A 16,728-nucleotide genomic window follows, 5' to 3' on the forward strand; every position below is an offset into this window, starting at 1 on the left:
TTTATTTGACCATTTCTTAAAAACAAAGACAATTTTTATCATGGGTACATATTATGTACATTTGAACATATTTAAATTATTTATGTTAAATATTAGATAACTCGGTTATATTTTCTAATTTAATAAGACTCTGTTTTCACTACATAAGCAAATGGGCAATAGAGCTAAATTTTAATGCAGGATTTAGACTCAAAACTAAATTTAATTCTAGAGATTCAAAGATTAATTCACGAACACAAAGATGTCTATTTTATGAAAGTTGAAAATAGATTGTAGTTCAAGAGGTAGATTATTAAGATTAAAATTTTATATGAGTTGAAATTCCAACAAAGTATTATTACCAGTTCAACTCTATAAGAGCAATTATAGGTACTAGAAACAAATATTTAACAAGAAAAAAAAAATTAAAATTCTAAGTTAAAATTCTAACAAGACTAATTTTTATGCTTAAATAAGGCAAATTTGTAAATACAATTTTTTGTCCCAAATTCAACTGATTTAAATTCACATGGCTATAGCTCTTTAGGAAAGACAATAACACAATTGCTGTAAAAACTGTTCCATAAAAATGATTAGAAGAAAACAATAAAAACGTATCTGTTACAAAGTAAAAAAATTACAGTTGTATAAAAATATTGTTATTATTCGTACAACAACTGAACAATTTGACAATCTAGCATCTATACACTGTACCTGTGCTATGGATTATCTGTGGATAGATAACAGTTATCCAAGATGGGTTGGGTCCTTATCAACTCTTATCACAGTCCTGATTCTCACCTTTATGATAAAGAGTGAAATCTGCTGCTGTACTGTTTGCAACTGTTTTGACGATGCTGTAAAATATGATTTTTGCAATGTTGGTATCAAATTGAATGCAAATGTGGCTCTGAGCGAGTTTATTGCTGCATTGTCTTAGGTTGTAAAACCTAATGTGGATTTCTTTTGTGTGAGTATTTATTACTTTATCTACTTATAACGTATTGTAGTTGTTATGTGTTCAGTTATAACTAGATACTTCTAATAATTGATAGTGAGGGTAGAAATTGGTATTGAGTTGTTTGAAATACACAATTAGTAATTTTGTAATAGCCAATATGGGTTAGTACTGTATTTTAAATGATTGATAATCCAAGCAAAAAATGTGAACATGTTGCGTAATGGATATTTATTTATTTCTCCAAAGAAATTAAAAACAGAAATACTATTCTGAGATTATTTACGTTTATGGTGGTAGAAACCTATGAAACATATGACAATAGGTCTGGTGGAAATGGAAGAGATGTAAACAACTGTAGTTTAAAGTTTGTGACCATTTTTAAATGTTTGAACAGCTATGGAATCTGATTATGTAATTTATTTTGTTATTGCATACATAAAACACATCCACAAAACATACATTGACTTTCAGACTTTCTTGAGCCTTGGTATAGATAATAGAGATGCAAGATGCACAAGCATATTTCAATACAGTGGAACTCCAAACATCAAGAGACATGATCAATTGGGAACAAAATATATTCATATAATCAAAACTACAGATAATTGGAATTTTCAAGAAAAATTATAAGGTAGTGGCGATAGGAAAATTCTAAGGCATTTCCCGCCAATTCATACGACACTTTTATAAGACTCATGGCATGACGGACACAATTGGCACACGTTAAAGTGTATATCGGATTACCACAAACAGCAAAAAACTATTTATTTGGTCAAATCAATTAATTTTCTTCTTTTTGGGGTAATCTGAATAATTAGCAATCTGGATAATTGGAGTTCTACTGTAGTTTTAGAGGTAATCAAATTTGAATAGAATCCAATGAATCAAAGTTTTCCTTGTATCTGAAAAAAATATGTATTTAAATCTTAGACGTCAAGTCTAGCAGCCTTGCATTAATGCTAGATCTGTCCATAGTGTCGGACTGTTCAAGCAAAATCCATCCTCTTGTATTAAATTTATTTAAAAAATAAGTTACCCTGAGCTACATAAGTTAGCTACATAAGTCCATAACTTAAGGTCTTTATCAAGCTCCTGTCGCGAGCAAGCTTAAATCTGAGATTGTAACTTTTTATGTTCTTTACTTCATCCACCATGGACGGACGGTCCAAGAAGGGGGGGGGGGGGTCACAAGGGCTAAAGCTCCCCCCCCAATTGTACCCTGGTAAATAATACTAACATATATTTTGTCCTAAAAACGTAACCCTTAAAACAGACGGTTATATAGTTTTTTTACCAAACTAAATTAACAATGTCAGGATAGCCATATCCAGATTGATAAACCTTATGAAGTAAATAATAGAACAACGAATAAAACGTATTACGATATGCAAATCAGTATGCATCATCCTCTTTTTCCGCCAGTCAGCTGTTGACATGCTTGGTGCCGAGCGTGACATCAAGGGGGGGAAATACGGTAGCTGATTTCATGTTCTTACTTGTCAACTTTTTACCTTACACAACAGCTCAATTAGTTGTAATATGTTTAACAGTCGTGTCGGCATCACAATGCCATCCTTAGACACTTTAAAGACTCAGCTGAAGCAGTGCCATCAAAGTCAAAACACATTACACAAACCACATTTAACAAAAACCAAAAATTACTTCCAACACAAGTTACCAGCTATACAGCGATTTGAACAAGATGGTTAGAATAGCAATGGATGAAGTAAATAGCACGACTTTGGTCTCTTATTTAAACAGTTTGCATGACCGTGATGGATACCTTAATTTACAGACAGCCCTTGCAATGTACGTTACTATTCTATTTAAAAACAAAAACCATACAGGAACAAATTAAAGCATAGATTGTTGACAGTTTGGCTTAAGCTCCTGCAGCATGTATTACATGGTGAGGCAGTAAGAGCACCCCTATTTTGAATAACATCAATCAAACTATGCCATTTTAGTAATAACTAGCTGTGTACCCGTTCTACGCACGGGGATCTTATAATATTCAGTTGAAACCTTCTTATATAACGAACAGCAGTTGGTTTGCATATTTTAAGATATGCTGGCCAAACTATTATACATAGCTTCATTTTATGTTGTTTTTTGTTGTTCCGGATCGGTATGACAATCAATAAAAGGTTAAATTACCTCTGTGTCTGCCGGTCGATCCTATAACGGTAGGCTTACTTTTATTTTTACTATCTGATCTCGTTTGCATGGCTCAATCACGTCCTGGTTGAAGTTCGTTCGCTACGCTCACTCACCTGTATGTTGGAGCTCGTTCGCTGCGCTCACTTTCCTTCAGGTTAGCTCGTTCGCTACGCTCACTTGCCTTCAGGTTAGCTCGTTCGCTACGCTCACTCGCCTCCAGGTTGCAAATTAGCTGTTGTCATAAATGTAAAAGAAATAATAGTGCTAGTGCTGCACCCTGTTGGTAATCCTTGTAACTTTAATGCTATTGAACATCACAGAACAGAACCAACTTGTTTAATTGAAACAGCTGTTAAGATTCAATAATTTCATTTCTCATAAGGTTAACATGGGCTTCCAGAAATTCCACGTCAAAAATCGACAAAAACTTGATTTTCAAGGGTTTACTGTTAAATATCTAACTGTCTCATATTCGATGAAATACGTCTAAAACCATCTCATATATGTATAGTATTTGGAAAATAAGTTTCAGGCGGGACAGTGCTATAGTTATTGAGGAGTAGTTGTAATAAAGTGCGTATTTTAGCGTTACCAAGAGAATGACAGATAGACAGACAGACAGACAGACAGACAGACAGACAGAAATTGAGATAAGGTTTGATTCGGTTTCTCTGACCTATGAAATGTAAAAATAACCAAAAAGTTCATTATTCTAAGCAATGTACAGACAAAACTCTAATTTTATTTATATAGATTGTGCCTGAGGCTTGTAACACTGAGATTTTGCTGTGGGAATCTATCTTTAAAATATTGATTCTTGTGCAAACACACAGAGATTGATTAGTCCACATTCTGTACTTGGTCAATATGGCGCTGTTCCAGGTTGGAAAACTATAGGGAATTGGGTTATATTATTTAGGATAACAGATTAAACCATTAAAATAATTTTCCTACAGTTACCTAACAATGTACATGTTCTCTCACTGATTTGAGAAAGCAAAGTGGCCAATTCGCTCATCAGTGAGACAATGTTAACATTGTCTCACTCTAATTACTTTGTCTCACTCCAGATTTGCAACGAGTAGGCACGAAATAGTGAGCGCGTAACATGCAGGCAACGTCGTATGCGCGCGAAATACGTTGGCAGCACTGGCTGTAAATCAGCTGGTCAGCTGTTGTACTGTTGTATTTGTCACTTCGCATTAAATGTTATATTAAAAGTTCACTTCTGTGTAAAAATAGGTTATGTTTCTTCACCAATTTATTTGTTTTATGGTAACTGTAGGAAAAGTATAATGTGCAACTCGAGTTCAAAGTACAATTGCCTCACTCGAGAAACCATTCCTCACTCGCCTACGGCTCGTGAGTAAGGATTTCTCTCGAGTGAGTCAATTGCTCACTTTTCTCACTAGTTGCACAAATAACTATTGTGGGTGCCGCAAAACTCTTTGTAAACCAGCAAATGTTGAAAGAGTGTGAGTCCAGTAACTCAAAATCCAAGGAGGTTGGCCAGAATGCTTTCGTTGTTTGAAGCTTTACGTTGGATTCTTTTATTTTTTTTGGGGGGGGGGGGGGTTCCCCTTATAAGCTACTTAAAATTTAAGGTTTTTAAAAGTTGCCCTAAAGATTTTCTTGAATTTCCAAGAAACTAAAGTGATTCCTGAAGAAATGTTAGGAGTATTCAATGGCATTTTTAAGTGACTGAAAAGGAGTATCAAGTAGGACAAGGACGTCACTAAAAATTATTTTGTTTTCAAGAAATGGAACAATTACTTTTACGCCACACTACACTATTTTGACAAACTTCCCACACAAGGATTTAGTCCAGAAAACAGCTGTTTGCCGCCAGCTTAATCAAATGGGGTTTCATTGTGTACTACCATAGACGAACCAACACAAGTAGACTTGTCATCCCATTGTAAATTTTGACGCACATTTTTCATGTCTAGTTCATGTACGGTGACACTGGGCGCTAGTGTCGACAAAATTTTGTTTCTATAATTTTAGGGTTAATTTCTTGATTTGTGCTTTACTGTTTGGTTATATAACTAGGAGACAAGTGACTGTTTATGATTAGATCGTATTATTTTGTTAAACGAGGTTTTAAATGACTGTAATAACGGGAAACAAATTGTAAACAAAACACGACCTCTGCATAAACCGTACAGAACTAACAATAAAATTGTCTTCAGCTGTTCCATTAGGATGAGAAATCTACTTGGGGGAGTATGTTTTATCTATGGTACTACTGTACTGTAATGAGTTTTACCGGACAACAATCAGCTGATTATACTGTATTTGGGTGACAATAGGCAATGAGTAGTTATAAACAAAAACATAACCTCTCTTAGAGGTTATGACAAGTGATTTTTAGTCCTTTAGTTTGTGGTAATATATAACGATTTGTACAGATTTAGTAGTATGGCGTAAACTATCGTACGTCACTCGTCCAAAATGTGTTTACCGGACTCGTTTGGTAATCCCGTACTCGACTTTGTCTCGCACGGGAACAACCACACTCGTCCGGCAAACACTTATTTTCAGGACTAGTAACGTAATATACTATTAAAAGTTAAAATGGCAAAAGATAAGATGTGTTTTGATGTGCTATTTATATTTATATGGTAAATAGTATTGGATTTGTACTATTTATAAATTGGGGTCTTTTCATTGCCTCACCCTGTATATTCCTCACTTTTTGAGTACCTTACAGTAGTATCTATACGATTATCTTTGTAGGGTAATGCTGAAAAGGAAGAAAACAGTTTTAGAATGTTATGGGAGACGGCAGTGATTCTTGGTATTTTACACATAGCAAGAAGCGACTGTCCTTCAGGCTGTTATTGCATGGAACAAACTATTGATTGTTCTTCTAGAAAGTTGACATATTTTCCTCATGACCTCTCTTTCCAGGTAGGTGTTTTGATCAGTTTCATTTTATTTATTTACAAAAATCATAATACATGTAAACAATCATTGAAAGTTTAATAGTCAAGAAACATTTAAACCTTCTAGGTGTCTTAAATCATTGAATTTGGATCCAATGGTAGACATCCAATCTAAATGTACTGACTCAAAACAGTTTTTTACTCAACGGGGAGAGTTTAGAGAAAACTCTGTCTCCTTTGAGCTCCTGGCATTAAGCGAGCTTAGTCTAAATCTAAAAAAAACGCTTTTCTTTTCACTTCACTAATATTGTAGCCGGTTTCCACCCGTAATGTGACAATTAGTCATGTCATAGTATTCTTAAACTGTAAGGAAAACTTGTTCCTCCTGCTAAGTAAGAATCACGTTTTCGGAGAGTAAATAAAAGAAACGTCTTACAACACTTTAAACATATATTTACGCTTATACTGTTACTCACAAGACGGTAAATATACATAAAAGATGGTAGGTGGTGATTGATTTCGATTGGACACTCCAATCATCATCAGACCCAATGAATACATTCCTGCTCATGGTTAAGATGTCCACCATCTTTTATGAATATTTACCGTCTTGTGAGTAACAGTATAAGCGTAAATATATGTTTTAAGTGTTACAAGACGTTTCTTTTATTTACTTTCTGTAAATTTAATAACACGTACAAAGCCCTTGTAAAACTCTTTCTGAACGGGACATAAACCGCCTAATGGGCAGTGTACTTGACTTCTTGACTCGTTATGACGAGAATGGCGATACTTGTTTATCGCAGATAGTCACGGGAGACAAAACTTGCTTATGATACCCCTGAAACCAAGCGTCAATCAATGGAATGGAGGCACACTACGTCCCCAGAAAAATCAAACCAAAGCCAATCTTGACACCTCGAAAGGTCATGTGCATTGTTTTCTGGGACAGAATCTTTTGTTGCGAGGCCAAACAATCAATAATGATTATTGCGAGACAATCAGGAAACTGCGCATGCTCTTTAAAATTAATGTAACTTTCATCAAATGTGGTTAATTCTCAAACTACAAACGTGCCGAGGAATGCTCACGAAAGGAGTGATTTTCATTGACCACACACCGCAAATGTGACAAACACACTTCTTCAAGACTTTGGCTGGGACGTTTTTGACCATACTCCGTATAGCCCTGACCTCGCTCCAAGCGATTTTAATTTTTTTTGCAATATTAAGTCTTTTCTAGGCGGTCAGCGTTTAATCTGCGATGAAGAGCTGAAAGAACGTGTTACCTCATGGTTAAATACACAGGAGGCAACATTCCACGAGGAGAGTATACTCAAACTTGTACCACGCTATGACAAATGCCTCGAAAATCGCGGGAATTATGTTAAAAATAGTATAAGAATTGTAGATTTTTAAAAAATGAGTTTCATTTCTGTATCTGTACCCGTTATTCTTTTATTTCAAAACGGAACTTACCTCGTAATAGGCATAAATAAATATTTTATCCATAGGACTCATTGGGTTAATAAAAATTCTAAGTTTCCGCATTAAAAAATGTAAATAAATAACTTTTCTAAAAGCCCTTCAAGCAATAAAAAGCATTCTCCAAAACCACACTAAGTTTTTGTAAACCTGTGTTGATCTAGGGTTGAACTTTAATCAAAAGCAGCATTGACTAAAATAACTAACATACCATAATTATGGTTCTTAGTCAGTTCTATGACAGCTTAGACACATTTTAAAGTGTCCTAGGGTAATAACAATAGACCTCTAGCTCTAGGTTTGGTTAGAAAATTGTGTTTAAACCAAATTTGAGATGTTTCTTCAACTCTTGATTAAAATAAAATGAAAAGAGGTGATTCCCTAGAAATTTAATATGCAGAGTGTTTATAAAAGAATAGCGGCATTTTAAACGGCCGTTGCTCGGGGACTATTCAAGATAATTAAACGATTTAAGCGTAAAATTGAATGGAAAAGAACAAAGTTTTTTCCTTCATACTTTAATACAATTTGGAACAACTTAATTTAATAAAATTTTGATTTTCATCAATGTTATATGGGCTTATTACGAGCAAAGTCTGTACGCTTAGGGCGATCGGCGCTTTTATCTGATTCCATAACTGAATCTTTTTGAGAACAAAGATTCTATCATTTACAGATAACGTCATAAGTGTCGGTTTAGGAATGTTCGACTGAAGGCTTCATCGGACAATCGATTCTTTCAAGCTTCTGAAGCAGAATAATTGTCGGATTTCTTTGACTGTGTCATCGCTTGTTTTAGCCGGCCAGGTGAATGTCTTTTCAAAACCCCATGGTGCCATAAAACTTTTTAATCCAGCGTCAAATTTCTTTATCATCAAGTAGATTTTAATTTATTGTAATTTAGCAATTGATATAAACTCTGCAAACCACAGATTAAATTCTGTGCCTTCTGTTGCGCTGTAAACATTGTACTGGTGACTGGCGTCAGGCGTGCGAGTCGCAATAGCGACCTACCACCACACACCTGTTTTGCGCATGCCAAGGTCAAAGGTTCCTCCCTTGCTACAAGAGAAACAAAACTTAGTTATTTTAGCTTAAATTTGACGTATAAAACGTACCTTGAATATTAATAAAGCCATTACCATTTAAAATCGCGGCATTCTTTTATAAAAACCCTGTATTTACACTTTTAAAATAGAGCTTATTTTGAGATTTAAGAGGTGTTAACTTATTAGATAAGTCATGGTCAATGAATCAGTTTTATGAACTGATAAAGAATAGTTTAGATAACTTTTTAAAGTGTGATAAAAGATGTTACATAATAAATATGGAAAGAACAAACTGATTCTCTAAATGAGGGTGATTTATAAATAATTTAATGTTTAGTAAAATAAAATAAATATATACTGTTTACTTTATTTTGTGTCAATCGACACAATTGACATACTTTAGTGCTATCCACCTTTTTAATTGTCCCTTAATTACCCTGGTCCAGACACGGTATCTAATGACAAATAGTATCTGGGTCTAGGTTTTATTTTAGTTTTGTATCCAAACGATTGGAAAATATAAAAATTACATTAATCTGTTAATTACATTAATCGTTATCAAGATAATTTTTTTTGCAGATATTTCAAGATACGACTGATACCCTGAACGGATTGAATAGAAAATACATAACTAGTCTGAACTTGGCAAACAACCAAATAACCGAATGGCAAGGAAAGATTTTGGCTGACATTCTCCCAAATTTGGTCAGTTTGGATCTATCCAACAACAAAATAGCACAAGTCACGAGTGCACAAAGTATTCTTCTAAACATCAAGCTTCTTAATCTGAAACTATCCAACAACCCAATTCAAAATTTGGGATCCGACATTGACACTGTTCTGTACAGCCAATCTATCTCTCATCTTGATGTTTCTTCCTGTAACATAAAATCAGTCACGAATTCCGAGTCGATAATGTTTATGACCAACTTGACACATTTGAGCTTAGCAGGTAATCCAATTTTTGTAATCGACAATCTTCATTCAAACACGCTGGCTTATTTGGATTTGTCAAACTGTCTTTTGGGCATCAGTGGCAAAAGCTTTAGAGAGGATGCTTTCACAAATTTGCCGAAGCTGAACTACCTCAATATTTCCCTGAATGGCCATCTGACAAAGTTGTCGTCGTTTGAACCGCTGTCTATATCTATCAAGTACCTCGAGGCATCTAATTGTGCTTTTGAAAGTCCCGATGTAAAAATGTTTCCGAACTTGCAATGGGTTGAGATGAGGAGGAATGTCATAAAAACATTACACAATGAAATTTTGTCACAAAACAGTATTCTCGAGACCCTTGACGTATCAGAAAATTTAATAAGCCATATTGAGGAGAGAGCTTTCATAGGAGCTAAATCACTGAGAAAGCTGGATATTTCTCAAAACTTTATAAGAGGTTTGAACTGGAATGTTTTCTTTGAAACTCCCAAACTAGAGGTACTCAATATCTCAAGAAATTTACTCAAATCTGTGGATGACATTCCTATCCCGTCATTACTACTTTTAGATGCCAGTAGATGTGAAATCGTCGGATTAAACTCAAACATACTTCGTAGAACAAAGAATTTAAGATATTTAAACTTGTCAAACAACTTTGTTGAAAGTATACCTCCAAAACTATCGTCGTCAAAGTTGCTAAGTATAGATTTGAGTTATTGTCGACTGACTGAAGTCAAACACGAATCTTTTCAAGAACTACCATCGCTTCGGAGACTGAACTTGATGGGGAACAGACTGACCAATCCATTAAATCATAGTTTACTACAGGAAGTTCGTGAATTAAATTTACAAGATAATCCGTGGCACTGCGATTGTACCGATCCAGACTTCAGCAAGGCGTGGCATCATCTCTACTTGTACCCAAATAAAGGTAGCACATTGAGAAATTTGAAATGCCATTCACCAAAGGAACACTCAGGGATGTCATGGGAGAACAGTTGCTTTCGAGTTTTAGGAGAAGGTAAAAAGTACAAGACTGCAGCTTGGTATTCTTTTCTTGTCCCTTTTCTCACAGTTTGCTGCATGATAGCTATTTTCATGGTAGTTCGCCAGGCCTATGTCTCGCATGGATTGGAGGTGGAGCAAAGAGAGTCTAGTCAAAGAACAAGCCGCAGATCAGAGACCAGAGCAACTCGGGTTGGGCCACATTTCTTCGATGACGATTTAGAGAGAGGGATTCAAATGTCGGTGAATGAATCGACTCAAAGATCACCCATTCATGACTTGTCAAAGCTTCCTAGCTATGAAGAGGCTTTACTAATGCCGAAACTCCTAAGCCAAGACGATCTAAAGGATATAATACGAAATTATGAAGAGAGAGATAGATTTGAAGAATCTACATTGAATGATGCTCAAGAAAGAGGTTCCGGAATTAATGAACAGTTAGATCATCAACACTATCCATCTACTTCCAGGAATTCTGTGGTGAATGAAACTAGGAATAATCTTCGGACTGATGAGTGAAGAGTACCAAACTATCATGTTTTCACAATTAAATGTCAAAAACATAAATATTTTTCTTGAATGTATATATTGAATGTAATATTTTCTATTTTATTTTTTATTATTGTGTGTGTCTATTGATTTGAATGTTTGCTAATATTAGCTTGTAAATAAAACATTTTTTTTACCGATTGTTACTTCATACCATCCTAAATCAACACAACATTTTGTCATTGTCACACAAAGAGAAATTTCAAATTTATTATATCGTTAAAAGGCTTATTAGTTTTAAAGGTGTACCTACCACAAAAATCATCTTGTCCAATAATTGTCTAATACACAATGTAACTTCAGTTAGAGCTGGTTTAATTTGAATTTAACTCACTATTTAAAAATTGGCTTTCACAGTCAGTCATACAGCTTCATCACTGATTTGTTTACCATGTTTCAGATCGAATTATTAGAATTTATTTTATCTTCCTATGAGAGCAATGAATTAGTAATTAAGAACAAGCATAATATATATATACAGCTTTTTGATACTACTCTCCATAGTCGAAGGTACCACATATACATTAAAGACAATAACAAATCACAAAAAGTGTTTGAAAGAATAACCGACACTAAAATACAATATTTACATTTATTTAGGTTGCGTCTAGGAAAAAAGCAAATTTTTGGATAAAATTTAAATACAGAAATTCAAAGTTACACTCAAACATACTGTAATGTCAAACTTTTACTGCTGTATATGTCTTGAAATACAAATATTTAAATGGAATACAAGGAAATACAATTAGTTAGAAAAATAAATTTCAAATGAAAATGTTTATTCAGATACATTTAAGAGTTACATTGCCACTTCAAGAGTTACAGAATTATTCATAATGCTACATATAGAATAAAAATACTATACCAAAACATTTAACTTACATTTGAGACAAAAGATATCGCTAAGTAATATTTGCTAATGCATTTGTTATAAAACTGAAACAGAAGTTTGATACCTTTTAAAAGTTAACCCCACAAATAACTACATCCACAACGACAGATCTAATGCAACACTTAGTTAATGATTCACAATAACAAAATTTTAAAATTTCAGATTAGTGGAAGATCTGGTTACCCAAAACTACGTAATTACCTACATCACAATGCATAAGGGGCCCGAATTCCCTGAGTATATTAAAAGCTTAATAACTTCAAATTCCGAACAAATTGCAAAATAGGACTAAATAATTCAAAGATAAACTAATATGGCAGATACCAGTAAACTCCGATTTCTTATAATTGATTTAATAGAGCAATTAGGAATGCAACCAGCAGAATTGTCCAATTAGAAACATTTAAAACATATATTATTTACATTTAAATTTATGAAGGATTTAAATTTAAACTGCTTAATACAAACCAAAAACTATGTTGAAGAACAGTAACATATGGTATAGTGTTAGTTTTGATGTTACATTCCTAAAAAGGTTTTTCAGTTCTTGAAGCGAAACAACTTATGGCTCCACCTTCAGTAGTTCGACATCGAATATCAGCGTAGCATTTGGAGGGATAGTAAGCAGCTGTCAAGGAAGACTATGTGAAAAGCATGTTTCAAACCTAGAAATCAGTGTGTCATCTACCTTTAAAAACTTCAGTACAAGAAGGACTATGCTACAGACGGTCCTGGTTTTAGCGATTTTACAAGCCAATAAATTTAGTGCATTTGTAATGCTGTTTTGTTTTGACTGTGTACTTAGGGTTGCCATAAGGTAATGTGTAAAAAAGAGGAGATTTTAGCTGGCGGCTCCCACTATAATAGTGGATAAAAATTAAAGCGATGAAATTGCATACCTAGTACGCCTACATATGCAAACATAGATAGGATAACAGAAACTGTATGGGTCATAAACTTAAACATACGGGCCAGTGACGTCGTAATTGGTTTATATTTATTAAGTCCATACCGTTTCTGTTCAATATTCGTGCTACATTATCAGTATTCAAATGGTACGTGAAAACATAAAATGTTGCATCGCTTGTCACATCTGATTAAAAATCACAAATAACCAAATAAAGTCAATAAGTTCTTTCTGTCTGCTACTGCTACTGAACACGGACACCTTTGGACTGGCCGGCAGACGCCAATTGAAGGACTGGGAGCAATGAAACAGACGATAAACGATTAAGACAAACTAAGGACATTGCTGGCCAAAGTGAAACCAAGGAATAAAAAACTTTAGTTTGAGAGTTGCATTTCGCAGTTATTGTATAACGATACTCGCCTTTGGCTCGCTGGGGGCTCCGCCCCCAGGCCCCCTTTTTTGGTTGGGGGTAAAAAGAAATGGGCCATGGCGCAAGACCTGCAGATTGAGCCAAATTTTTAGCTAATCTAGACGTGGGTAAAATTTATTTAGACCGATGCACCTGTAGGAATAACATTGGGGGGGGGGGGATTTTAATTTTCGTGGGGGGGAATTATATTTGTAAAATGTCACTTTTAGAAAAGGGCGCAAGATCAACAATCATGCCAAAATTCAGATATCCAGTTAATCTAGAAATGGGTAAACGTGATTTAGAATTATGCGCCTGTAAGAATAACATTGGGGGGGATTTGATATTTGGGGGAGAGGGGTTGTAAATACGATAGGGGGATGAAACCTTAAGTAAACCAGAGTAAATGTATAGCATGAACGGACCATGGGAACCGGTATTTATGGTGGTTTTTATGGGGTAAATGTTATTCTCCATAAGAATAACATGGGGCTCGTAAAAACGTTCAAATTTTGACATTAAACCTAAGTTTTGGGGGTCAAGGAGTAAAGTTACGAAAAAACACGAGATGTGTAAAATTTAAAGTAAAGTAAGGAGAATACAAAGCAATATTAATTTTTGCAAAAACAAATTATTTAAGTATGAAAAAATGGCGAAAACCGGTAAAAGTTTAAAGAAATTTACCAAATTTTGAAAGTAGGGCATTTTTTGAAGGTTAAGGAGTGCGATTTTCGGAAAACGCCTAAACGGGGTTTGTAGAAAATTTAATTCCCGTTCATGAAAATCCTCTCAAATCTTTCTATCTCTTACCGTTTTCGAGCTATATGCGATTAAAAAAAATGTGTTTTGTCGTTTTTAGAGGTCCGCCATTTTTTATTTTTAGGGTGGTTAATATTTAAAAATGGGACTTTTGCAAAATTCACCAACAAATTATGATTCCTTACTACGATAGTACCAAATTCCAAGTCTCTAGCACGTTTCTAAACGATTCATTTGACCATACCAAAGGCATTAAAATTTCTATCTTATTCTCTATAAGAATAACATGGGGCTCGTAAAAGTGGCAAAAAATCTTCAAATTTTCAGATTAAAATTAAGTTTTAGAGGTCAAGGAGTAAAGTTACGAAAAAACATGTAATGTGTAAAATTTAAAGTAAAGTAAGGAGAATACAAAGCAATAATAATATTTGCAAAAAGGAATTATTTAAGTATGAAAAAAAGCTAAAACTGGTAAAAATTTGAAAGAAATTTACCAAATTTTGAAAGTAGGGCGTTTGTTGAAGCTGAAGGAGTGCGATTTTCGGAAACGCCTAATAGGGTTTAGTAGAAAATAAAATTTTCTTTCGCTAAGATGCTTTCAAATCTTTTCTAGCTCTTACCCTTTTCGAGCTATAGGCGTTTGAACAAAACGTGTTTTGTCGTTTTCAGAGGTCCGCCATTTTGGATTTTTGGGGTGGTTAAAATTTGAAAATGGGACTTTTGCAAATTTCTTCGTTAATGGTAGATCCCATACTACAATACTACCAAGTTTCAAGTCTCTAGCGCGTTTCTAAGTTGTTCAGATGAGCATACTAAAGTCGGCATTTTTCAATGTTATACTCCATAAGAATAACATGGGGCTCGTGAAAGTGGCAAAAAACCTTCAAATTTTTAGATTCAAATTAAGTTTTGGGGGTCAAGGAGTAAAGTTATGAAAAAACATGTAATGTGTAAAATTTAAAGTAAAGTAAGGAGAATACAAAGCAATAATAATATTTGCGAAAAGGAATTATTTAAGTATGAAAAAAAGCGAAAACTGGTAAAAATTTGAAAGAAATTTACCAAATTTTGAAAGTATGGCGTTTTTTGAAGCTGAAGGAGTGCGATTTTCGGAAAACGCTCAATTGGGTTTTGTAGAAAATTTAATTTCCTTTCGCTAAGATTCTTTCAAATCTTTTCTAGCTCTTACATTTTTCGAGCTACATCCGGTTGAAAAAAACGTGTTTTTTTGTTTTCAGAGGTCCGCCATTTTGGATTTTTGGGGGGTTAAAATTTGAAAATGGGACTTTTGAAAATTTCACCATTAGCTTATGATCCCTTACTACAATACTACCAAATTAAAAGTCTCTAGCACATTTCTAAACGATTCATTTGACCATACCAAAGTCATTATATTTCAATCTTATTCTCCATAAGAATAACACGGGGCTCGTAAAAGTGGCGAAAAACCTTCAAATTTTGAGATAAAAATTAAGTTTTGGGGGTCAAGGAATAAAGTTACGAAAAAACATGTAATGTGTAAAATTTAAAGTAACGTAAGGAGAATACAAAGCAATAATAATTTTTGAAAAACAAAATTATTTAAGTATGAAAACATGGCGAAAACCGGTAAAAATGTAATAAAAATTTACCAAATTTTGAAAGTAGGGCGTTTTTTGAAGCTGAAGGAGTGCGATTTTTGGAAAACACCTAAGAGGATTTTGTGTAAAATTTAACTCCTGTTCCTGGAGATACTTTCAAATCTTTTCTATCTCTTACCGTTTTCGAGCTACATCCGGTTGAAAAAAACGTGTTTTCTCGTTTTCAGAGGTCCGCCATTTTGGATTTTTGGGGGGTTAAAATTTGAAAATGGGACTTTTGCGAAATTCACCGTTAATTTAAGATCCCATAGTACAATACTACGCAAATTTGAAGTCTCTAGCACGTTTCTAAGTGGTTCAGATGGGCACACCAAAGTCGGCCATTTTTTATGTTATTCCCCATAAGAATAACATGGGGGGGGAATTCGAATTTTCGGGGGGGTTAAAATTTGAAAATGCGACTTTTTGGAATTTTATGGGTGGTTTCGGCACTAGACCTACAACCACCGAAAATTTCAAGTCTCTAGCTCATCTAGAAGTGGTCTAGAATTTGTATCCCCAGTCAGTTACACATCGGATTGTATAGTTATTTACTCGCCTTGTGCTCGCTGGGGGCTCCGCCCCCAGGCCCCCTTTTTTGGTTGGGGGTAAATACAAATGGGCCATGGCGCAAGTCACAAATTTGCCTAGTCACTACCTCTTAAACTTTCTTCACATCAATAAGCATCGATATAAAGTCTTAGGAGTTAGAGTGAGGTAAAATAATATTTTAAAATAATCTTAGGCCCCCTTCGGTGGCGGGGGGTTGGTAAAAATCATCGGCATGAAGAATGGACCCCTTGCGCAGTCAAAATCACAAAAAATAGGGAAAATGAGGTAAAATTTCAGGTTTAAACACGAATTTGGGGTGGAGATGGGAAAAAATTAAACTAAACGCATGGCTCAATCATATCCTGGTTGAAGTTCGTTCGCTACGCTCACTCACCTTTAGTTTGGAGCTCGTTCGCTACGCTCACTCACCTTAAAGTTGGAGCTCGATCGCTGCGCTCACTTGCCTTCAGGTTAGCTCGTTCGCTACGCTCACTCACCTTAAAGTTGGAGCTCGATCGCTGCGCTCACTTGCCTTCAGGTTAGCTCGTTCGCTACACTCACTCACTTTTGGGTTGG

At 34.8% G+C, this 16,728-nt stretch overlaps 2 protein-coding genes across 2 annotated transcripts in view; one reads left to right on the plus strand and one right to left on the minus strand.

Annotated features, from left to right (window-relative positions):
• The first annotated feature begins 802 nt into the window (after positions 1 to 802).
• On the plus strand, positions 803 to 11,117 carry LOC128995844 (slit homolog 1 protein-like). Its single transcript, XM_054420865.1, has 3 exons — positions 803 to 949; positions 5,840 to 6,013; positions 9,101 to 11,117. The coding sequence occupies exons 2-3, from the start codon at positions 5,873 to 5,875 to the stop codon at positions 10,979 to 10,981; spliced, it is 2,022 nt and encodes a 673-aa protein (XP_054276840.1). The 5' UTR covers positions 803 to 949; positions 5,840 to 5,872; the 3' UTR covers positions 10,982 to 11,117.
• Positions 11,118 to 11,760: 643 nt separating this feature from the next.
• LOC128995227 (peptidyl-prolyl cis-trans isomerase FKBP1A-like) overlaps positions 11,761 to 16,728 on the minus strand; it is a 29,304-nt gene continuing 24,336 nt past the window's right edge. Inside the window, exon 5 of the mRNA XM_054420173.1 lies at positions 11,761 to 12,523. Within this exon, the coding sequence (XP_054276148.1) occupies positions 12,466 to 12,523 (58 nt within the window). The 3' untranslated portion in view covers positions 11,761 to 12,465. The remainder of the gene's footprint in view (positions 12,524 to 16,728) is intronic.

The sequence above is a fragment of the Macrosteles quadrilineatus genome, unplaced genomic scaffold (assembly GCF_028750875.1).
Source record: "Macrosteles quadrilineatus isolate MER2022 unplaced genomic scaffold, UCM_ALF_1.0 Scaffold_5__1_contigs__length_97177068, whole genome shotgun sequence".
In the NCBI taxonomy this organism is placed as follows: domain Eukaryota; kingdom Metazoa; phylum Arthropoda; class Insecta; order Hemiptera; family Cicadellidae; genus Macrosteles; species Macrosteles quadrilineatus.

Excerpts from the sequence above, each read along its gene's own strand:
- LOC128995844 (XM_054420865.1), top strand. The coding sequence starts at position 5,873 with ATGTTATGGGAGACGGCAGTGATTCTTGGTATTTTACACATAGCAAGA. Across the intron at positions 6,014-9,100 it reads CTCATGACCTCTCTTTCCAG|ATATTTCAAGATACGACTGA; the intron begins GTAGGTGTTTTG and ends TTTTTTTTGCAG.